We start from the raw sequence: 24,789 nt of genomic DNA, 5'->3' as shown, positions 1-24,789 counted from the left end.
AATGTGTTCTTACAACCATTGAATAACTAAGTAAATAATAATAATAACAATACTAATAATAATAGGCCTAATAATAATAATAATAATAATAATAATAATAATAATAAATTATTATTTTATACAGAGTAGGCTATTATTTAGGCCTACAATAGCTCTGAAACAATCATGTAAACTAGGTGCTGCTCGGAAATGGCTATCTTTGCTCAGCATCAGGTGCACAGCAGCAAGAAGCTTGGCAGTGAACTATGACCTTATTTTAATGACAAATGTCTAAGAATACTGCTGATTTACGTTTTTATTTAATTTATACATACGCAATGAATGTAAGCCTGCTAACTGTGTGTGGTTCAAATGATAGAATATGTAAACTTTGTTTATATATATAATTAAATAATAATAATTAAAAGCCTGCGTGTAAGGCTTTTATTTTGAGAGTGACGTCACGAGCGCAGATTTGGTTAACCAATTAGAGGAAAGTGGGCGTTTCAGCACCGCCTACATGTGTAAAAAGAATTTTAAAGTCGTTTATCCGTTTTCCTACCCTAAACCAAAAAAACGAAAAACCCAGCCAAAATCTCGTTTTTTCGTTTTCTCGTGAGCAAAAGAAAAACGGAAAAACGTCCGTTTTCTCCATTTCCTTTATTCCGTTTGAAAATGAAAAACAAATGAACAAAACGTACACGGACCTACACGGACCTTTTAAGCACTAGCTTTATTTTTGTCATTGTTATCCTATTGTACTTTTAATTTTATATTTTCCATTTTTACTTTTAAGTTGTAGTTGAAGTATTAATAATTTTAATTTGTACATTTTTTATTTATCTGTTTTTTATGCCTATATAGCTTGTCTTTATTTTAGTTTATGTTAGTTGAATTAGCAATTAGCTAAATTTTTCTTTTTTAAATATTTCTCAAATGATGTTGAACAGAGCAAGGAAATTTTCACAGTATGTCTGATAATATTTTTTTCTTCTAGAGGAAGTCTTTGTTTTATGTTGGCAAGAATAATATCAGCTTAGAATTTTTTTAAAAGCCATTTTAAGGTAAAATTATACTATAATCATCCTATCTGTCTGTCTATCTATCTATCTATCTATCTATCTATCTATCTATCTATCTATCTATCTATCTATCTATCTATCTATCTATCTATCTATCTATCTATCTATCTATCTATCTATCTATCTATCTATCTATCTATCTATCTATCTGTCTATCTGTCTGTCTGTCTGTCTGTCTATCTATTTATCTATAAACTGTTATAAAAAAAATATTATAAAAGTGTGTTATACAATTGCTTAAGAAAACTTTCTTTAATAAAAGTATATACATTTATTGTTCTGTGTTTATTGTAGTTTACTTTTGGGGTTATTTCATGTGACCAACCAATTGTTCAGGTAACCAAGTAACATGAAAGGTAAATGTTGACAAAAGTGTCTCAGGTTATTGTTACACTGACAGCAGGAAATCATCTACCATTCACAGTGACTCTCTCACCGCTTTTATAATGGCATTTTTGCAAGATTCAGATGCGATTTTTAGAGACTACATTATTAAACATTCACTACCTCAGATTTACAAGGTGATTTAGGTTTGTTTTTAAAATAATTTTAGTTTATTTTAAGTTGTAACTTTATTGATTTTACATTTGAAAAAATATTTTATTTCATATTTCAATGTATTTAAAAAATATTTTAAAAATTTAACTGTATTTTGATTTGAAGTGGTTCTTGTTGTTGTAGTTATTGTTGTATATATATTATTCCATTTTATCTAGGCTTTACTTTCTGGCTTATGTGTCTCATGTCCTGAAGATCCTTTACACTTTATGGAGGAAAAAATACTATCAATCCTACAGGATCAAGATTTTGAGATTGTCTGGTATGTTGGCTTCTTTATATATTTGTTTCATTAAACTATAAATAAATTGTGCCTTTTTATTGCAAAATCAAGTTCAGGTTAATATTCCTAAACATGTTTTTTTTTATATATTTCAGGCACACATTTATTGACAAAGACAAACAAATCTCCTCATTGGCAGGAGGCATTGTGAATTATATTTTTGGATATCCAGAAGACAGCCTGGTAAAACTCTCTTTGTATGTTTTTATTCAGAGTGAATGTTTATAAGCATAAACTCATTTCATTTTCCTCCCTCATAGAATCTGTCACATTTGCTGGAGAAAGCTTACACTTGTTACCACACCAATCTGACCAAAATGTGTTTCACGTAAGTCTTTAAAGTACAGAATAAATTATTTAAAAGTCAGCTCTTTTAATATCTTGTCTTTTCATATTAAAGGGGTTGGAAGAGTTACATCTGGCAGAAAAAGATGAAGGCTGCCCGGCTCCTTGAAAGAATGGAGGAGGCTGAGATGTATCACACACAGAGAAGGATAAAACTGGCTTTCATAAAGTGGACAGCATGGGTTCAGTTTCAGAAACAGCGATGGAAAGGTATTTAGCTTTCATGGTCTATAATACAAACAGATGATATTGGAGATACTTTAAATATTTCAGAAATCCCAGTCAAATTTAGTTATACATGTGCCCCTGGATGCTTGATTCTGATTCCTTGAATATTGTGAATTGAAAACGGGAAAACTCACCTATGAAATTGTACAATAATTATGTAATCTGTAAAAAAAATAATAATTCCGGTTATGAACATTTTAAATTATAATAAATAATAATAATTGCAAGTCATTTTTGGAGAAAGATTAAGTAATCCAGATAAAATGTAACCCATTACTGTCAGCAGGTACTGTTTATTACAGGCCCGCTAAAAGCACATGTTGGATTGTCAGAACACTATTATATATTTTGTACTTATGTACTTACATTATGCCAAAAGTTTTGTTTAATGTTCAAATAATAATAATAATAATATTTGACATCATAAACCCTTCATTTTTGAAAACTTGATGATTACACACACGATCACGACATCCGCAAACTAAGCCTTTGTTTGTTGTGAATGGACGCCCTCTAGAGCGGAGAAAATTACTTAATGTGCCTTTGAATGCTTGATCATAATTGGCTATAAATTGTGAATCAGTGAGACTGAGATGTTGAGGTAAGTTTCAAAAAAGTCTTTATAAACCTAAAAGATCAGAATAAACTGGAGGTTTCTTAGACTTTTTTTTCAGTGTGTTGATGTACAGTACTTCCAATTTAATCTAAAAGCAGGTACTGAGTAGAGGGCAGTGCTTTTTATTCCCTCATAGCAAACTAATGGTAGAGGGGCATGGTTAAGAATGTTGTGGCTGAAGCCATCATTCTGACATCAACAGAGAAAGACCCCCCCCTCCAAAAATCAATGCAAATGGTCAGATTTGGACTGAAGATTTGTTAAAGTACTAGCACTCTACTTGTTGTAATGATATAATCACTGAAGGGTTTGACATTTTGATTCAGTGTATTACTGTACTTTAATGATGACGTCATGTTTTTTTTTTACATGCTTTACGTTTCCATGTTATACTGTTGTTGTTTTTTTTATAAGGAAGTTTTACCATCTCATGTTCATACTGTACAGAGAGAGCACGTGAAGGTCAGAAATAAAAAGGCACTGCTAAAAACGATTCATTCTGTCTAATGATTAATCTACGCACTCAAAGCTCAACAAGATTACTCAAACAAACTTTTTTTTCAGTGGATTAATTGTTTACCCAAAGAATTACAATGTGCGATATGCAAAACAAACATTGTAAATTTTGATTTCACTCAGACTCAGAAAGCATACATCCATAAAAAGGCCTCAAGGTACAACACTGTGTTCTTAACAACTTTAATAAGTTAAAGAATTATAGCATTTTTCAATTTTTTTTGTCATGGGTTTCTCAATGCAACTCTCTGATTGATTTTCTGATTAAAAAATAAAATAAATAAATAAAAATGCTGAATTTATATGAATAAATGGATTCAACAAAAGGTAAAATTAGCAAACTAAAATATTCCGGAAGTCAAGGACAGCTCTTTCAGCTTATCTTCCTTTGTAGAGGATGAATAAATAATGGCAATAATGGCAGAATTTTGTTTTCTTTTTGGTACATTTAAATACATTTAAATCTCACAGTACTTCACTTCATAAGCTCTAAAATAACATTTTGCAAATAAAGTAGCAACAGAGACTTGGGATGAAATGCAAAATCTAGTGTCAAAAGACGGACACATATCTTGAAATAAAATCAGCACAATGTCTTTAGTAACCATTGTATAAGTGGAGTTATTTGTAATATATGTTACAATAAAGTTAGTAACTACACTGAAAAAAAAATTTAATCATTGGATTTACTGAATTGTTTTAAGGTAACTGGTTTAAACAATTTATATGGGCTCATTTTAAGCAAACAAATTAAGTTGAACATTACTAAATGTAATTTGTTTGTTTAAATTCTGCCCATATGCTTTTTTTTTACTAGTTTGCATGTTACCATATAAATTTAGTGTGTTATTATTTCTGTTCTCTCTATATATCATGAAACAAGGCATTCTTTAATTTATCTAGATGCAGAGAGGAAACTACAGAAGGTTCAAGAGTCTGTACACTGCAGAAAAATCATCACGGCTTGGCGTCATGTTGTGCAGGACGCTAAAAGAACAAAGGAATACTTTAAGGTATAATTATTAAAACAATCAGCTAAACCCAAATGCATTGAATTCATGAGATATTCAGCTATTATACATGTCTGTTCAGAAACTAGAAAGAGATATGAAGGAAAGCCAGAACTCAGGCATACCACAGGGTGATGGACAGGACAATCTGTCACTGCTGCCCAACAGGCTGTTTCTCAAGGTATCATTTGACTACCACTAACTGTTAAATAACTGGCAAAAACGTACAATCAGCTGTGATTGAAATGAACCGTTTGGTGCAGATCTTCCAAAGTCTAGGTGTGCGAGACCTGCTGAAATGTGCTCAGGTTTGTCAATCATGGAAAGCAATCACTCAAATCAGCTCACTGTGGACTGAGGTTAGTGCAGCTGACCTAAAAACTGTCAAATTTTCCCTTTAGAATTTAGAAGTGCATGTTTAATATTTGTATACATAAAATCTTTAAGAATATAGTAAAAGTATATAAGAAAATCAACAGATTTGCCCTTTTTTAAACACAATGATGTTATATTAATAATTATATTAAAGCATATTGTGTACTTGCACTTGAAAGTGTTGTTTCATTTGTGACAATGCATGAAAATATAAGATGCTCATTAAATACAAGGCAGATTCAATGAAATGTCAGTTAGTAATGCTTTAACATCACCCTCATTGAACCCTCATGTTCCAAATTTAAATTACCTTCTTATGTGGAATTAAGGTAAAAGCTAACAAGATTTATTTCCCATTGAACTCACAGACAAAAAATATTATATCAATTGGAAATCAAAATGAGGAAATTTTTATGGTAAAACTTAATGTTGTCTTGACAAAGATTTCTAAATTTTTATGTTGTTAGATGTTAGAGAAATTATTAACATGAATTAGTATGTTTGTAACATGATTTAGCATGTTGTTTATTTTATAACAAGCACTATTACTGTATGTTGCTAGCTAGACTTTTGTTTGTGTGCCTCTCACATGAATTAGCATGTTGCTCGCATATTTCAAACAACAATCTACATGTTTCAAACTTAAATATATGTATCTAACATGAACTGGCATATCTTGTTGTTAGCAATTAGCATGCTGTTACCATGTTTATAATTTAAAATACCATCTTTCTAATATGAATAAAAAGTATTAGTATGTTAACTATGCTTTATTAGTGAATTTGCATTTATGCTTCTAACAATAAGCTAGCTGCTAATGTAAATTCCACTATACTGTTAGCACAAATTAATTTCAAGCATAAAGTTGATAGCAAATAACATGTCTCCAGCATAAATTACAGTGTTATCCAGCAAGCATGTTTCTTGCATGGTTAGCACGTTGTATGCTAGTTGATAGGCTTTTCTAGTTTGCAAGTAGCTTAAGATCTGAAAGTTAAAGCCTGGCAATGAAAGTCTTTGGGATTTCTTTATTTTGAGGATCATTTAGAAGTTATATTGCATAAACATGTTGATCAGAATGACTGTCTAATGTGAGTTTGGTAGTTTAAGCTTCAAGTTTTAGGAATACTTTAAGACCAGACTTTTATAAATGTTAACTCAGAAGAAGACGAATCAAAAACTATCCTGTAATCGATTTTTTGACGTGTTTTTATGCAAATGTAAGATGTCAATTTGATGTTGTTTTGACAATAAGGTACTTTACTGTACATGCATTGTAAGGATACAATCTACAATCTACAATATAATCCAGTGTAATCATCAGTGTGTAGATGTCAAATGGACGCATTAGCATTGTTGCTGAGTTTTTTAAAATGTTGTTTATGTCGTTTTGACATAGTGTCGTTTGCTAAGTGTGCTAAAGGCTTCATATACAGTGTAACCTGTGAGATGTATTTCCACAGATTGATTTCTCTCCAGAGAGCAGCTGGATCACAGATCAGATGGTGGAGAGAATCCTGCGGCTTCACCGTGTTTATGTGATCTCTGTAAACCTGTGTGGTTGCAACATGGTGCAAAGACTAAGTTTCAGACGCATCAGTACATTTACCTTCATTTACCAAACAACTGCATTTATTTTCTGCTTTGTTAACCTCATAAAGATACAGAATACTTTTGTTTTTAAAGGTCAATGCAGGAATCTTCAAGAACTGGATCTCAGTGAATGTCCAACTGTTAATGCAAGTATACAGTTCATAGTCTTAGGAGTTTTCTGCTTATTTAATTTTCGGCTCTTCAAAACTGGCGTGTGTTTTGTTTGAAAACACACTGACAGGATGAAAATATGAAGATGATTTTAGAGGGATGTCAGTCTCTCCTCAGTCTTAATCTGGCCTGCACTCACATTGCCAACGCCACAATAAAAGTCCTGGCAAGGTACAAAAGTCTTATGTTTCTCAGATCTTCAGACTGTACTCAACAATGACTGAAGTTTTTTTCTGTACTGAATGTTTTTAGTAGATGCTGTGTGATGCTGCGGTCTCTGAATCTGGCATATTGCATTCATTTCTCTGATAAAGACCTGCAGTATCTGACCACAGGGACGGGTTGTCGCAGACTCCGCCATCTTAACCTCTCCGGTTGCTCCCAGGTTAGTTTTGACTTGCAAACTATTCTACTGTATCATTTAAAAAAAGTATCTTAGGCTTTCTATTAGTTGGTGTTATTGGTTATATGATGCAAATATACAATATATTTAATTTACTACTACATGATTATAAATAAAGGTACCCAAAAGTTAGTTTTTCAAAGTTATGTCATGTCCTCTAAGAAATACTTAGTTAGTCAATCCTATTTTTATTACACATTTAACTACTCTTGACTTTATCCCAGAGTGATCAAATACAGTTTTCATTTTGTACTTTTAGATAACTGTGGATGGATTTACATGTGTTGCAGAGACTTGCAATTCACTTCAACAGATTGTGTTGAATGATCTTCCCACCTTAACTGACATCTGTGTGCAGGTAAGTGTTATTTATTGTGGCCCGAGAGAGCTTAACGTGCTGCAACCTAAGAAGACACATGCGAATAGAAAAAAATAAATAAATAAATACCGGCAAATTAGGAAAACATCTTAGTCGGTTTGACACACATTGCAAAGCCTCACTACAGAAACATAAATTAATATTGTACTGCAAATCCTCACAATGCAAACACAAATAGATAAACACGCTGTAAATTGACAGAACAAAGATCAAGGTCCATAATAAAATTCATAAACATTACAACATTTGTAAAACACCTGTGAATTACAAAATTCGGACACCAGATAAATAACAGATATTTGTTTTGTAGTGTCAGACAAAATTATATAAAAATATTCAACTCAGTGATCTTAAATAAGCTTTTGCCACAAATATTCTAGCGGTACTATTAATTTCACTTTAAAATACCTAAAGTAACACTATTTTATATGTGTATGTAATGTATATGTATATGGAGTTCTTGTAACACAACCATATTATTTGATGTGTTGGTTTTCAGTTCTTTTAAATTGACATTTTTCCAAACTGGAAGTGCAAACCATAATATGTAGTAAATGATTGATATGAAAATCTAGAAAATGAATTTGAACTGAATATTAATTATCAATTGATTTATGAAAGATGTTTCTTTGGTACAGGTCTTAGTGTCTAGATGTCGTATGCTGACTGTGATTTCTTTACTGGAGTCACTGAATTTGTCTGATGTGGCATTCAAAGCAGTGGCTGAAGTGATCGACCTCACTAAGATTCTAATAGAAGGTTTGCATTTGTTTGCTCTAATAATGTGGCACAGGCAGAAAGACAAAATCACAGAGGATGTTAATAGTGTGTTCTGTATTTCAGGTAATGATGTAATCACAGACAGCAGTGTGAAGGCTCTGTGTCGGAGCTGTCTGAAACTCTCTGAGCTCCATCTGTCATGCTGTCCTCGAGTGACTGATGCCTGCTTCAAGACTTTAGGAAATCTGACAAAACTCTGTAACTTAAATATCTCAGGCTGTTTTAAGTAAGAGAACACAGGCTAGAACAAATGCTAATGCTTTTTTCTATGTATCTATTATGTACAATTATCTAGTTATATATTTTGTTTCTTCCAAATGTATTATAAAAATATTGTAATTTAGAACATTTTACATTTATTATCTATCAATCTATCTATTATAATTATTATTAAAGTACACTTATTTAATTCATTATTTTATTATGTAATTTGTTGTGATTGTCAGGGCTATTCCACCAAATGCTGATTACTTAATTCTTTTGACAAAACAAGTATAAGTTTAAGAGATATCATTAGTAATTTTATTAATTTAATATAGTTAATTTAGGTTTTGCTCAAACACATAAATGCCAACCCCAAATCTATAGATAAACTAAGACTTTACCATTGATTTGAGTATATATAATTTAAACAAATTATTATAACAAAAATAGAAACATTTAGCATGGCAATAACTACAGAAATGCTCTTTCATATGTTTGGAAAAAATATTAATTATAATTATTAAGCATAATTAATTGAATAACAGTAAGCCTTTCTTACTTATAAACTACTTATTTTGCAGTGCAGAAGTACAGTAAGCCACAGTCATTTCTGCAAATGTGTAAGACTTCTGATTCATTGGCCAATATGGGTAAATGACTAGAAATAACAAATTGCAGCAAACAATCAAGCGGGTTGCATTACAAACCAGGATGTTTATGGCAATACATACATTTTTAAATAAATATCATAGGAAAATAACTGTTTCCAACATCAAGCAGCATAAGCTGAGCTGTATACAGCTCAAAAGCAATGGAAATAAATAAGATCACATTTAAATTGCAATGTCCGCACAGCTTTTAAATTTTGTATGAATAATACAGTGCATGAATAACGCCACTTTTGGCATTTCGGATTCTATGAAATTTTGAATCTAACAGAACTTTGGGTCCCACTTTATAATAGGTGGCTTTAACTATTATATGTACTTGCATCAAAAAATAAATACAATACTTACTGTGTTTACAATGTATTGCACAACACTTATGGTGCTCTTGAGATGGGATTTGGGTTTTGTAGGGGTTTAATGGTGGGTGTAAAGGATAGCCAATAGTGTCATTTCAAATGTAATTACAGAAATTAATTACAGACGTAATTGCATACAGGTATTTAATTAGTCATAAGTACAATGTAAACCATACACAATAAGTGCATTGAAATAAATGATTAATTTCAGTGAAAGTACATATTAGTAAAGGCCACCGTATATAAAGTGGGATCCAATTTTGTAACTGATCCAGGGTGACTGATATGGGACTCCATTACATCACTGAAGGGCCGTCTGCTGGTCAACTGCGAGAGCTTGATCTTTCCTACTGCCTAAAGATTACTGACCTGTCCCTGAGGAGGATAAGTCAGAAGTGAAAACATTTAATAGTTATACACTTTTACACCAAATTCCTTGTTAACACTTTAGTTTAGGTCACAATTCACGGTATTAATAAACCATTCATTGAACCTTAACCAAACTAACCATTAATTGAAACCTTAACCCAACTTCTACTTTACTAAGCTACTAATTGGCTGCTTATGAATAGTTAGTAATGGAGAAGTTGGGTTAAGGTTTGCATAATGCAGAATAAGCTCACTTTATAACTAATGAACAGTTAATATCTTAATAAAAGCAGGTAATAAGCCAGTTAATTGCATGAACTGTGACCAAAACTAAGTTGTTACCAAATCCTTTACATACAGAGAATGCCTAAACAAAATATTCATTTCCAGATGCATCAGTCTGACCAACCTGGCCTTGTGTTTCTGCGAAAACCTGACAGACAATGGGTTCGAGTGTCTGGACAAATGTTCTTCTCTCATCTCTCTGGACATCTCCGGCTGCAAAATACATGACAAGGTACATTTAACCTCTTTACTCTTATAATACCTTTATAGCTAGTTATTGCATTACATTACATTAATTTACATTGAATTGCATTGTATTGTATTTAATTAAAAAATGATTTTTTTTTTTTCACAGGGACTATCAGCTCTGGGAGCAAACCCCAGTCTGAGAAAACTGAGCGCAGCCGAGTGTGTTTTTATTACAGATATTGGAATAAAGGTTTGTCTTATATTTGATCACTTCAGCGCAATATTGTTTGATAAGCCTTGCATTAAAATTTCGAAATATTCTTTGTGATGTACTCTGGTGTTTGTGCAGATGTTTTGCCGGCTATGTCAGCGTCTGGAGCTTTTGGATGTGTGTCAGTGTGTGCGACTGTCTGACCGAGCGATTAAAGCCCTTTCCTTCTTCTGCAGGACCATTGCCACTGTCAGAATAGCTGGATGCCCCAAAGTACTTCTTTTATTCAGCCATTTTTAAACTATGTCTGAAATAAAGGTATGAGAGCTGTCACTAAATTTCAAGAAGTAATCTTTTGTATTTTTTAGGTTCTGATGTTTATTTGAGGTACTAATATGGACCCTTTGTAAATGTGTAACTTTTGTAAAAATACCACCATAATGACAGTTCTTATAACTTTATTTCTGCAACTAAAAAAAATGTGCACAAAATAGCTTTGTTAGAAATTAATTGTTAAAGTCAGCTTAAAAAAGAAATGATCATAACCTCTTCCGATGTAGAATCCTCTTAATTAAGTCCCTCTGAAATTAATTGGATTATTCAACCCAGGCTCATTCTGAAAACTTACCTCTATATACAATTCTGGAGAGCACAAAATACTTCTCAGGAGGTCTCTTTTTGTTTTTGCGAATCTACCAGAGGTCGCTGTGTAAGCTTTTTGAAATCTCAAATTTCTCTTGTGAGTGCCATTTGCGCCTACTGTTCTCGCATAAATCCACCTCTGTTGACTGACTGACTGACTGACTGAGTGATCGACTTACCCACCCTCCTCCTCCCCTAAACCCAACCAATAGTGTTTTCAAAAGCAAAGAATGACCATTGTCATTTTAAAAACTCTGACCTACATGTATTTCATCATTAAAACAAACGCTACGGGGCAGTATAACGGTGGTCCTTTTTGCGTTTACCAGCTAACCACTTATCTCTATATGGACCACTTCAATGTTACCAGTTTGTCCAGTGGCTTGTCACGTATGTCGGTGAACTTGGGATACAGCAAGGGGTTGACCACGCTGATGGGATTCGAGTCCAGTGAAGAATAAAACAGAAGCCAAAAACTAAAATAAACAATTAAATAACAGTTTTTTTTTATATATATAAAATGTGTCAAAAATCAGGCAGGGTTTTTCTTTTTCTGCATTGCTTTTTAAAACTGTCGGTTGAGTTTAGGGAAGTGGGGTGGGCGGGTCAATCGGTGCTTTTGAAAACACTATTGGTTGGGTTTAGGGAAGGAAGAGGGTGGGTCAGTTGATCAGACAGTCAAACAGTCAGTCAATAGTGGCCTCTGGTTGGTTTACTTAAGAACAGCAGGCGCGAATGCCACTCGCGAGAGAAATCTGAGATTTCAAAAAGCATACAGAGCGACCACTGGTGGATTCGTGAAAACAAAGACTGCCCAAAAATGTATCTACTCTTGAAAAAAAAAAAGGAGTCCAGGAGACTCGAAGCAAGCAGAATTCCTTCATTGAGACGTGTTGCGTAATCAGCAATCATACAGCGTCTTCAAGTAGACCATGTGTCTGCAAGAGCCTACTAGAGGTTCGCAGTCTGCAAGTTCTATCACAATTCTGAATTAAGACAAAGATGTCATGTCTATATTGTGTTCTTAGGAGGAGGGGAGATGTCTAAACAAAGCATGCAAATGAAGTGTTGTCGGCAGGGTAAACTGCCTTTTCAGGCCTGATCTCATCATGTTCTGGAGACAGAAACCTCCTGACCAGTTGACCAAAAAGAGAAAACAAGTTACACAGCCATGCTGTGAAACTGACACTTTGCATTATTTTGGAAAAAAATATATATTTCCACACTACGTAATTCACGATCTCCAGAAATGTATATAGGGCTTCATTTTTTTGACAGGTTGTCCCCCCTTCACACTAGCAGACATTTTATATATCTTTTTATTACCAGACAATACATTTTATGAAAATTAATTAATCTGACAGTACAGTTAAAGTCCAAATTATCAGTCTGTGAAACTTGAATTCTTTTAAAAATATTTCCCAAGTGTCATTTAAAGGAGATTGTTTTCAGCACATTTTTAAACATAACAGCTATAATAACTAATTTATAAAAAAAAAAAAAAATTGTCTTTGCCTTGAGAATGGTAAGTAATATTTACTGGTTATTTTACAAGATAGTACTTAGCTTAAAGTGCAATTTAAAAGCTTAAATTTAGGTTAATAGGTTAACTAGGAGAGTTAAGTTAATTCATACCTGCCAACATACCCATTTTCCCCAGGAGTCTCCCATATTTCCGCAGACCAATCTCCCGCCCTTTTCCTGTATTGTTCTGTCTCCCGGAAAACTCCCGGAATCCCCCCCACCCCCCACCCAACCACAAACACCCCCCTTCTTCGCTTATTGGTACAGTCCGGCTAGCTTTTCGGTTTAGTCCCCATGGGCGAAACCAACACGCAACCATCTTCATACCAGCCCCTACAACTGATACTAAAATTGTAGCTTTTATTCCAGCAAAAAAAAAAAATAGCCAAAATAATTAGAAAAAATATGAAATAGTGTGAAAATATTTGAAACATTTAACAGGGGGGCTAATCATTTTACGCTTAACAGTATATATAGTATATATTTATATAATAAAATAATTTAATTACCAAACAGATCATGTTCCTTAGATATTTGGACCTGTACAGTATATTATCTGAGGCTATGTTTTCCTCTGCCAGATGACAGATGCAGCAGTGAAGTATCTAACCAGAGCCGGTCATTTCCTGAGGGAACTGGATGTGAGTGGTTGTTCTCTCTTGACTGACCACACAGTCTGCTTTCTTCAGTGCAGCTGTTTGCATCTGCGCTCAATCAACATGCTTTACTGCAGGAACATCTCCAGGTGGGATTCCATCACACTAGGTAATGATGGGGCCGACTGGCCATTTGGCAATTCTGGCAAACGCCAGAAGGACCGGATAATTTTTTAAATGTGGGCCGGTCAGTTTCTTTTAAAAAGTTTTTTTTCTGGTATGTACTGTTTTTACATGCAGGCAGCTTTTATCTCTTGCAAGATGTGTATATGATGATGATGATGATAATAGTATTAATAATAATAAATGTTAAGCATTTGACCCAATCAGCAATGGTCAGCTGGTTTTGAGATGAACCGACCCAATCTGACCTATTTAGAGGTTACGTGGACGTAATCAAAATGTGGCAAGAATGTCAAACAAACAATAAGTGCAACACAAGCTAATTGTCAGAAATAGACCGTAAAAAAGGAAAGGAGGTGCCGAAAAGCTCAGAGAAAGCAAAAAAAGGCTCTAAAATCAGACGTTGCCAAATGCATAAAATTAAATGAAATATTCTCGAAAGTGGGCAATGCGATGGCGCAGTGGGTAGTGCTGTCACCTCACAGCAAGAAGGTTGCAGGTTTAAGCCTCGGCTGGTTCAGTTGGCATTTCTGTGTGGAGTTTGCATGTTTTCCCCATGTTAGCGTGGGTTTCCTCCGGGTACTCCGGTTCCCCCACAAGTCCAAAGACATGCACTAAAGTGGAATTGATTAATGAAATTGGCCATAGTGTATGTGTGTGTTTCTTAAAACATACGCTGGATAAGTTGGTGGTTCATTTCACTGTGGCGACCCCAGATTAATAAAGGGACTTAGCCGAAATGAAATTGAATGAATGAATATATAGATAGTTATAAATGGGTTGTTTTTGTTTCAGTCACATACATTAAATGTTTAAATATCTATTACATATGGTATTGCTTCTATTATTTCACCATCTGTACACCAATATATTCGTGGGTGGGGCTGTGTCGGTGTGCTTATGTGGCTATGTGGGCTGGTGTGGCTACAGTTCCAAGGCTGATTTTTTGTCCCAGTCCGCCCCTGATGAGAGCTGATTAGTGCCAACACAAATACATCAACACAACACTGCATAACTGTTTACAATGTTGATTTGTATCCTCAGACAGGCTGCTCTGAAGCTCCAGCACCGTGTCCAACACTGGAAACACAGTAATGATGACGGGCCTACATTCTGGATTAATGACAGCTAGACTGGAGAAACACAAGCTGAGTTTCCTTCACCCTGTGTTGATTCACATTTTGAAGTATCACTTGGAAACGATTGATAGAAATGCCAAATATCTATATTTTTAAAAATCTCTTAATTTGCATGAAAGTTTTTACACTTGCTTGAGGTGGTTTTGGACTTGTTGAAAATGGTTAATGTGATTAATAAAAGTCAAATAAACTCTGATGCACACTCAAAAAATTACTTTTACTGCTTTTTAAACTACTTATTAAATGAGTTGAAAACACAATTCTTAAGTTTTTTGGGGGACAACGTAATTGTTTTATGGGTACTATTTCTGAATAATGGTCTATTAGTTAGTGTTAGGGTATTTACTAACATTATGAATAATCTCGGAAAGCTTTTATTAATACAACATTCGTTCAACATTTACTAATGCATTAATAACATCCAAATTCGTTCGTTTTCACATTAGATAATCCACTATGAGTTGACGAAGGACAAAGAACTAGTGTTATTTACTAGGGATGTAACGGTATTGTAAATACCGTCATACCGCAATATTAATTTTTTTCGATATTACCGAAGTCGCATGACTCTGTAAAACTATAGGTCTTCTGAGAAAATTTGCTCAGGCGAATGAAGCGAACGGGAGGTAGCTTAAACTACATTTCCCATAAGCCCAGGCGTGGCCATAATCCTTTGCGGTCTGTTGTCGCTACAGATCCAGTAATGCGGAAATGGAGTGTGCTGCTAGTAGCGGAGATGAAAAAAAGATGGAAATGATCGAACCTAAAGCGGGTGTTGTCGCCGCGCGCGTACTGAATAGCAGTGTTGTCGCGCGCGTTCTGATCAGCTGTGTTGTCTCGCGCGTATTGTAAAGCGCCGAGGGGGGGTTGAGCGCGCATACTCAAGAGCGTTGTTGTCTATACTGAAGGGCTGGACGGAGGTTGTGTCGCGTCGCGGGGGCACTTTTGATCGATTTGGAAGGGCATTTTCTATCCAAGACTAAAAAGGGCATGTGCACTGCACAGGTTGAGCCCTATGTGTGCACGTGCCTGCAAGTTGGGGAATACGACTAATAGCAGTCATGGGGACTGCAGAAACACAGCACACTGTTCAGATTGATGCAGACATTGACTTGTACCGCAAAGAAACCTCTATCTCACTCATGGTTTGTCTTCTCAAGTGGGGGAAAGACAATGCACAACGTTACCCACTGCTGTCAACATGGGCCAAGTCATATCTCTCTTGTCCCAGAAACCTCAGTCCCAAATGAGAGGGTTTTTTCTGTTGCAGGGGACATTGTAAATACCCAGAGATACCAGCTTTTACCAGATTATAGTTATATGATAATTTTCCTTTAAACCCATCTCTATCTAAGTAAGTGAGTGAGTGATTAAATGTTGAATGTGATGAGTTTTTAACAATACTAAATTGAAACTTTATTTTTTTACATGGTTTAATATTTTTTTGTTATTAAAATTGAAGTTCCTGTTTCAAAGCTTACAGATAGATGACTAATTTGTATGTCATTGACACTTTTGGCACTTTTTGGGAGTATTTTCAAAAGTTTTGTTTTTCCTGTAAATGATTCAATAAATACCGTACCGTGACATTCATACCGAGGTATTACCGTACCGTGAAATTCTGATACCGTTACATCCCTATTATTTACGTAACTTAATCTTAACTAAAGTTAACAAATACATATAATAAATGTACTGTATTACAAATTGTTTGTTCATGTTAGTAAATATACATTAACTAGCATTAACTAATGGACTATTATTTTAAAGTATTATTGTTTTATGTTCAATCCACTTACATTTGTAACGATTAAGTTAACTTAATCGATTTGTATGTACAACTTGAAGAAATGATGTGGAACCCAGCATTTTTTAGCATAGCATCATCTTTCTCCAATCTGAATTAGCTGAGAGTTTGTAGTGCTACTGATATGATTTTTGGAAATAATAATCACTGCATTTTTACAGAGACAGATGGTGTTCTATTTCTGCATTTTACTTTACTCCTCCGGGTCCAAAAACATGTGGTATAGGTGAACTGGGTAAGCTAAGTTGTCTGTAGTGTGTGTGTGTGTGTGTGTGTGAATGAGTGTGTATGGATGTTTCTCAGTGATGGGTTGCGGCTGGAAGGGCATCCGCTGCGTAAAACATATGCTGGATAAGTTGGTGGTTTATTTCACTGTGGCGACCCCAGATTAATAAAGGGACTAGGCTGAAAAAAAAAATGAATGAATGAATTTTACTGTACATGTTTAACTTGTCTAGCAACCCCTGTGTCATCGCCATAGACTTGGATTTTACTTGGATTTACTAATCGATGACTGTAAAAAATATAAACGACAGGACAGCACCTTTTCCCATTGAACGATTTTAAGGGAAAAAGAAAAACTCCTTGTTTTGGGCACAAACTGTCGCAAAAGACTGCTGCTTTTTACCGCTAATATAAATATAAGCACTTACATTTAAAAACATTTAATTATATATGATTTCAAACTGTGTGATGTAAGCTGTTATAATTTAATAAAAACTATTTATGTTGGACTGGAGAAAAAAACAATCTTTCATACACTCTAGCCTGAGTTGTGTATAAGTTGTTGGTTGTATGAAACGGGTTGTTGGTATTTGTTCTCTTCATAGGGGTAGAAATAACACTCATAAAATAAAAAATGAACAATAACATATGAACAACACATACAGTTGAAGTCAGAATTATTAGCTCTCCTGAACTATTAGCCCCCTGTTTATTTTTTTAACAATTTCTGTTTAATGGAGAGAAGATTTTTTCAACACATTTCCTAACATAATAGTTTTAATAACTTAATTCTAATAACTGATTTATTTTGTCTTTGCCATGATGACAATGAATAATATTTGACTAGATATTTTTCAAGACACTTCTATACAGCTTAAAGTGACATTTAAAGGCTTAACTAGGTTAATTAGGTTAAGTAGGCAGGTTAGGGTAATTAGACGAGTTATTGTGTAGCGATGGTTTGTTCTGTAGACTATCGGAAAATGTATAGTTTAAAGAGGCTAATAATTTGTCCCTAAAATGAATTTTACTAAATTTAAAACCACTTTTATTCTAGCCGAAATAAAACAAATAAAAACAAATAAAAAAAAAGTCTTTCTCCAGAAGAAAAAAATATTTTCAGACATACTGTGAAAATTGTCCTGCTCTCTTAAACATAATTTGAGAAATATTTAAAAAAGAAAAAAAAAAATCAATAGGGAGCTAATAATTCTGACTTCAACTGTCATTTTAGAAAAGTTTTTATTTTAAATTAGCAATCAACAGGGCCCAAAATAAACACACCATAGGTAATTAATTACCATGTGTAAAAAAATTGTGCATTTAAAAGATAAATACAGCAAGATTTCTAAATGCCAACAGGATATTTACACATCCCATCCCTGCACCTAAAATAATCCTTGTCCGTTTGTACAATAAACTTAATTAGCAGTATTATTACATTAACAGATGTCTATCAGCTGCTGCAACATCGCTTAAATATTGTTTATCATTTTTTGCCTTCGTTTTTATTTGGTTTAATCGATGACCTCATTATATCTGGCAAAGAGTAATTTACCTTCAATTTAATGTTTTTTAAGAGTTTTCAAATAAAAAAGCCAACAGTAAATGATGTATATAAATAATAATTAACATTTACAGTTCTATTTGTTATTTAAGATTCGATTTCTAGAACATTCATATTTTATAACTGCAAATTCAGTAGATTAACTCGATTACATGCCAAAACTTAAAATGCAGAGACGTCCTGTAACTCAAGTTCAAATAACGTTACAGGAGATCAATGTGGAGATTGGCTAACATTAGTTTTGTCTTCCGAATGTGGTGGAGCAGGGCAGTTAATCTACAGGTAACTCCCTTTAAACAACCATCAGTCCTGTCGTCTACACCAAAATGTGGCGGAGAGGGGCGAACTCAGGAGGGCAGCAGGGGAAGAAGTGGTTATTGTAACTCCCTTTAAACAACCCACCAACCCTGCCAACTACGCCAGAATGTGGTGGAGCGGGGAGGGAGAAGCTAGGTTGGTTAGCTCTCTTTGGACCACAACCCAATCTAAACTCAATTTATTTTGATGAAACCAACTACGCCACCTGGGATTTAAACCCAGGAATTAAAATATAAAAAGGTCACACAGATTTTTATCTTTTAATCATTAAGGAGCAGACAGGAGACACGAGAATGTACAAAAATACAAAGGATGCTCATTTCGGTTAATTTTGCTAATCGACAACCGCCTCTCGTTAATCGGATATTAAAGGTTAACTAGTCAGATTAATATTAAATTATTATTAAATAAAAAAAAAACTGACGTGTCTATTTTGTGTCTGACACATTAAATATTGCATTTTAAAATACTGATTTATTTCAACATGCTAGCATATTAATAACAGAACATAAAAACAGAGCATCTTCAAGCACCTGCAGTGTTTCCAATGGCATAGAAAAACAGAATAAACTAAATAAAATTACTAAAATAAATAGGCCTGCCCTAAATAATTTTTCAATTAAATGATTAATTTAGATTACAAAATTAAAAAATTGACTGAATCCTTTATAAGAACCGGCATAACTGTTTTTTTCCAATCATGTTTTTGTCTTCCGTCAAATAAAAATAGCAGACTTCCTCAAATCGCTCGCTCCACGGAAAATATGCAGTTATTGAATGCCCCGCTGTTATTATTATATTACAAAACCTTTTTACATTTTTAAAAGAATTTTTTTTAAAAAAGATTATGTGTTGATATATGGTTTCCTCTCTCACTCGTGGTTCAAGTGCGAGTGCTGCGTGGTGAAACTGGCAACGTGCATAAATGTTGACTTTTTGTTAACAGTTTTGTTTTTTGATATTATATTATTATTATATCATATTATATTGTCAAAAATATGATATTACATTAATTTGCATACATGCTTGGTGCACCACACTGTCTTTTATGTTGACAAGGAAAAAACCAAACGGTTCTCTTTTTTATGTCACTATGAAACGACTAAATCAGCTGGGTATTGATTGTGCAAGAGTGTTGCTGTCTATGTTGTTACAATTGTAATACTTAATAATATTGTGATATTCAAGATTTGTAAAGTCTTACAGCTTTGGATAACTTAAAACAGCGAGCACTAGTCTCCCCTTCATCTTCAGTATTTCCTCTAGGATTTTTTTCAGCTGTGGCGGCAGGTCTTTTACAAAAATCTACTAACTACCTATGGTGTTATTTCAATGACAAATGGAGAAATGTCGTGAGGATAGTATTACAAGTCGAGATGGCATTTACGTGCAATATAAGTGTGCTTGCGTGCTGATTTCTTCTGCTTGTGCACAAAACATGCCCCATTAAATATACGCTGCTCAAGCGCAGATCTTCTTGTGTGCTCTCAAATAAACGCTGCTGAAGTGCGATTTTGCGGTTTATGTAGTATGTCTCCAACATTTATTCGATTTTCTAGGAATATTTATGAATGTCTCCATTAGACCTACAGTGCGGTATTAATGCGTCCTGAAGTAAAGTGAAACGGCTATAAACTTTAGCAAGATAAAGTCCTTATATGCAGAACCACAGACCTTTCTCTATAAATAAATTATAATTATGCAATCTGTGTTCATCATAACTGAAAGCCATGTCATGTTTGCTGGCCTCACGCATCACACACCTGTCAGTCAGTCAGTCAGTCAGTCAGTCAGTCAGTCAGTCAGTCAGTCAGCACGTAACCTCAAAGAGTTGCAGAAAAGTTTGTGCTCTTATAATTCCTTTACCTTTTAATATGTTTTGATGCAATTATAATCTGCTATTAAAAACAACAACAACAACAATGACTGAATGTTTTGAATGAAAATCTGTAATGTAGCTGTGGCGGGATGCATTTTGGTGTGACGCCCTGCCATGGAAGAATGAATGTAGCAGAAACCATGCTTTTTAAAAGTTCTCTGTAGTTGTCTTGACAACACAAACTACTGCTCTGGGGAGAGCCGCATGCAAAACACTTGGGACCGTTAGTAAACCATTCAAAAGATGCCCCTTTTAACAAAAAAAAGTGCATTCGATCTGCCCCTTATGCAGCCAAACAAAATTATATAATATTTTTAATAATTTGACTGATACCATTAATCGGTTAAAAACGCACCCTTTCGGTTAACGGTTAATCGATTATTTTGACCATCCCTAAAAAATACAAAAGTTTATTCACAATAATTCTTTAAAAACACTAAATAGGCCCTGATGTCCAGTCAACTCTAGAGGGGTCACTCACGAAAGGAACTGAAAGTGGTTAATATTCAATCCACACATACATGAACTATTTACTGTCATACTCTCAAATCAGTCAAAACAAAAAGAAAATGTTATCACAAATCGTGGCATTAACTCAAAGGACTGGGGTTACCCACAGAAGTGATCACCCGTGAAAGTTATCCACCATACACTTTAACACCACAGCACACTCAATGCATCAAAAGTGTCCCACAGCACACACTGGCACAGCAGCAGCAGCATCACCACCAAAAGTTTCCTTCACTCGTGGGCTCTTAGCTCCTGCAAGAAATGAAAGATGATGACAAAATCCACCAATGGGAAAGAGGCTTCACACTCAAACCGATTAATTGTGCACAAAAAAGCACAGATACATAAATCATTAAAGTCAATACACATTACTAATGAGGGCTTCTTGAAGTAGATTTACTAAATAGACTGTCACAGCAGCTTATGGGGTGAGGTGCAAAAATTTATTAATAACAACTGTTTTGTGTTCAAAACAGTTTCATCATTATAGAAAAATGCACATTTGGGCTTTACTTGATTATCCCTATCTAGAGGAAAATTGTTTTATTTATTTAATTTGCTTATGTTGTAAACAAAATTGCACATTTATAAATGTAAATTTACTAATAAGAAACCAAATCGTAAGGTATTGATGACTGAAATATGCTTGTATAAAACCAGTATCAGCTCTCTAAAAAAGAAAGCCCGACCACTTTAAAAATGTTTGAACTCTACAATGTATTTAATTATTACATTTATTACATTTTGTATATTTGTATTTTATTTAGAATAACCCCCTGGTATGTATATTTTTGTATTGTAAAATGTTATTTGCTGTTCTTCAAATAAATAATAAAAATTTATTTTTTCCACGAGTAGGAGCTAACGTTTTTACAGACTTGAGAAAACCTTACGAGCATTGAACAACCTGTAATGCTCCCGCATTGACCGATAGCAACTCGCCTATAAAACTACCTCGCCATTCACTATATCTGACTCTGAATAAAAAGGAAGGAGGGGGTTAGCACAGTTTACAGACGGGACTACTGACATAAAACTAATCCTGCTGGACGTTAAATAGCTTAGTTAATCTTGCTTAAGAATGGCTTAAATGAGCAGATCTTATGCTGTTAACTGTGCACCTTACATTAACCTGACGTTGCAAACGCTTTAAGACACGTTTTCTGCACAAACTCTACAAATCGGTATCATCTTTTAAATGCTGTTTTATTAAGACTGTGTCAGTTTTACACATTCACCGAACAACATCTTCCCGTCCAAATTATGGCAAAGTTGACAGTGAGAAAGTCATCCGCTGTCCTGCGGCTGTCATGTTTCTGCGACTCCTAGCGAAACCGGATGTAGCTATACATTGCTTCGAAGGGCGCTTCCAGTGTTCAATTCCGCTGTGAAAAAGGTCTATAAGATTACATTGTGTCTATACAGCTTAATGAAGTAAGCCCACAGTCAATTTAATATTTTAATTACATCAAGTTCATACCAAGGTGACTGAAGAAATGAAGAAAAAGAAAGAAAGAAAAGAAATAAACTTCAGAAAACCATGAATGCTTTGCGCTGGACAATGCTAAACTATTTTCCGTTAACATAATTTCCATCCCAGTAAAGTGTGTTTGCACAGCATGCAGATCTGAATGAAAAGAAGGTGCCCTCTGTTTCATTTTTGCCTGCATATCTCACAGCTTCATGATCATAACGGTGCATCTCTGCAGTTTTACTAATGTATCTTTGCTTTGCTCATATCTCTACATTGTGGTTTTGTGTATCTGCATGTTCGGCGTGGACTACGTTCTTTTGCAAGGCTTCATTTTGACCTATTCAAAATGTATATATACAAACGAAGCTGATGTAAAATTATTGGCTTCCCTTTGAATTTTTTATAATTTGTTTTCAAATATTTCCCAAATTATGTTTAACAAAGCAAAGCATTTTTCACAGTATTTCCAATAATACTTTTTCTTCTGCAGAAAGGTTTGTTTGTCATTTGTTTTGTTTCGACTAGAATAAAAGCAGTTTTATATTTTTTTTAAAACCATATTAAGGTCAATATTAGCCTCCTTAAGCAATATTAGAACAAACCATCATTATATACAATGACATTTACACTAACTTGTGTAGTTAACCTAATCAAGTCTTTAAATTGCATTAGGCTGAATGCTAGTATCTTGAAACATATTTAGTAAAATGTTATGTACTGTCATCATGGCAAATGTTTTGAGAAATTAGTTATTAAAACTATTCAGGAGGGCTAACTTATATATGTGTGTTTGTTGGGAGGTGGATAAGTATGTATGTACAGTGGTGTGCAAAAATGTTTGCCCTCCTACTGGTTTCTTTTTTTTATTAAGGGAAAACAAAATCGCAAAACTGCATAGCCCTGTGTGAAAAAGTGTCTCATCTACAGTAAGAGGTTCAAAAAGACCCCAGAAGAAAATCCAAAGAACTGCAAGTCTTACTTGCCTAACCAGTTATTAGGTTTAGGGGCAAATGCTTTTGCACACAAGGCTATGTAGTTTTGTATTTTTTTCCACACAGTAGCAGCTCAAGGATTTTTTTGTTGGGGTGTACGGTGGCCACAGGAGCTTAACTCGCAAAGAAAAGATCTTCATTGGGTTGCCAGCATACGTGTTGCAAATCCTCACAACTCAAACAAAGATGTTTCAAGGGGACCCAAAAACATTTCTGTTGTGTTCCTTGACAAAATGCAGTGTGTTTTCTTTATTTGTTTGGATTGTGAGAATTTGCAAACGCTGTTAAACAGATGAAGATCTTTTCTTAATTTGCTGGTGTTTTTTGTTGCAGTGTGTTTAGCTCTTTCTGCTCTTTCAGATGCTGTAAAATAAACTAATAATAAATATTATTAATAAATAAGGTAATTTGCAGTAACTCACCCTCATTGGACAACTAAAACTGGACTGACCGATAGACTTGACAGAGTTTAAATAGGATTTGCGGGTCGTTTGAAGACTTTGAAGATCTTAACAAGTAAGAAATAGCTTCTCAAATGCTGTGAGTTTAGATTTAGAGTTTAGTGAGTGACAGGTTAGAAACAGCCTAATGTTCTTTTTATGATTTGAAAGTGCTATTAAAATGATTTTTATTGGAAATAAGTTTTAATGTAGTTTTTCAGAGACACAAGATGACATTTCAGATACATGATGTTTTATTTGTTCATTAACAAGTATAAATGGTCTAGATATACATCATCTGGCATTGGATTTACTCTCCTAATCCTAAAATTAAATTGCAAATAAATGTTGAAGCCTTTATAGCCTTATACAGTATAGCCCAAGCCTATTTAATATTTGAATCGAGATCACACAATCATGAATATGTGCTTGTCCATGCACCACTATTACTATCAGTTTCTCAGTTTGCACAGTGTGCAGATCTGAATGAAAAGTGGGCACTAAAAAAAAGCTCTTTTTAAAATTGCCCGCATGTCACACAGATAAAAACGGTCCACCTCTGCAGTTTTAGAAATAAATCTTTGTTTTGCTTGTATCTCTACAGTGTGGTTTTGTGCATTTGTATATTTGACATGGGTACTTTCTTTTGGCAATATGATTTTATATACTTTCAGTCAATTCTTATCAATTGTAGGGTTGGGTACCGAAACTCGCACCGGATCAAATCAGCATATGGATTTCGGTGCCTAATTTCGGTGCTGCAACAAAAACGTAAAGCAAGTTGCGCACCGGAAGCGCCGCTCTGGGATGCGCAGTGCCATGCATTTAGAATTCGCAAGTCAGCGGCTGTCCGCGGCGTCCAGCGGCCAGCCACAACTCATGACTGTTCATAT

The 24,789-nt window shown here is 34.3% G+C and overlaps 2 protein-coding genes across 13 annotated transcripts in view; one reads left to right on the top strand and one right to left on the bottom strand.

The window, feature by feature from the left end:
* Positions 1-482: 482 nt before the first annotated feature.
* Positions 483-15,416, top strand: fbxl13 (F-box and leucine-rich repeat protein 13). 9 transcript variants are annotated; one of them, XM_073943002.1, is made up of 23 exons: positions 483-1,043; positions 1,356-1,397; positions 1,486-1,582; positions 1,778-1,881; positions 1,998-2,085; positions 2,163-2,230; positions 2,303-2,457; positions 4,511-4,620; positions 4,700-4,798; positions 4,881-4,976; positions 6,456-6,591; positions 6,679-6,731; positions 6,827-6,927; positions 7,012-7,141; positions 7,419-7,517; positions 8,177-8,297; positions 8,382-8,544; positions 9,822-9,941; positions 10,306-10,432; positions 10,556-10,639; positions 10,739-10,873; positions 13,348-13,511; positions 14,590-15,416. In XM_073943002.1, the coding sequence occupies exons 3-23, from the start codon at positions 1,508-1,510 to the stop codon at positions 14,675-14,677; spliced, it is 2,316 nt and encodes a 771-aa protein (XP_073799103.1). In that variant the 5' UTR covers positions 483-1,043; positions 1,356-1,397; positions 1,486-1,507; the 3' UTR covers positions 14,678-15,416. The 9 variants fall into 9 exon arrangements, 7 of the variants coding, with proteins under 7 accessions (XP_073799103.1, XP_073799105.1, XP_073799106.1 ...); XM_073943004.1 differs by lacking the exons at positions 1,356-1,397; positions 1,486-1,582 and having other exon boundaries at positions 494-1,043; positions 7,009-7,141; XM_073943005.1 differs by lacking the exons at positions 1,356-1,397; positions 1,486-1,582 and having other exon boundaries at positions 500-1,043.
* Positions 9,217-24,789, bottom strand: part of fam185a (family with sequence similarity 185 member A) — a 60,284-nt gene continuing 44,711 nt past the window's right edge. Inside the window, exons 10-12 of one of the 4 annotated variants that reach the window (XR_012400362.1) lie at positions 21,098-21,242; positions 10,325-10,413; positions 9,217-9,921 (exon numbers count right to left, since the gene is read on the bottom strand). The gene's annotated coding sequence lies outside the window, so the exon portion shown is untranslated. Of the gene's footprint in view, positions 10,414-21,097; positions 21,243-22,176; positions 22,376-24,789 lie in introns of those variants that run through there. The other 3 variants (XR_012400361.1, XR_012400364.1, XR_012400363.1) reach the window with 3 other exon arrangements.

This window comes from Danio rerio, chromosome 25 (assembly GCF_049306965.1).
Source record: "Danio rerio strain Tuebingen ecotype United States chromosome 25, GRCz12tu, whole genome shotgun sequence".
Classification (NCBI taxonomy): domain Eukaryota; kingdom Metazoa; phylum Chordata; class Actinopteri; order Cypriniformes; family Danionidae; genus Danio; species Danio rerio.
This window is presented reverse-complemented; position numbering and strand designations above follow the sequence as displayed.

Coding starts and splice junctions, on each gene's coding strand:
- fbxl13 (XM_073942999.1), top strand. CDS start 1,508: ATGGCATTTTTGCAAGATTCAGATGCGATTTTTAGAGACTACATTATT. Junction 10,874..13,347: donor GAATAGCTGGATGCCCCAAA/GTACTTCTTTTA, acceptor TTCCTCTGCCAG/ATGACAGATGCAGCAGTGAA. Junction 13,512..14,589: donor TACTGCAGGAACATCTCCAG/GTGGGATTCCAT, acceptor TTGTATCCTCAG/ACAGGCTGCTCTGAAGCTCC.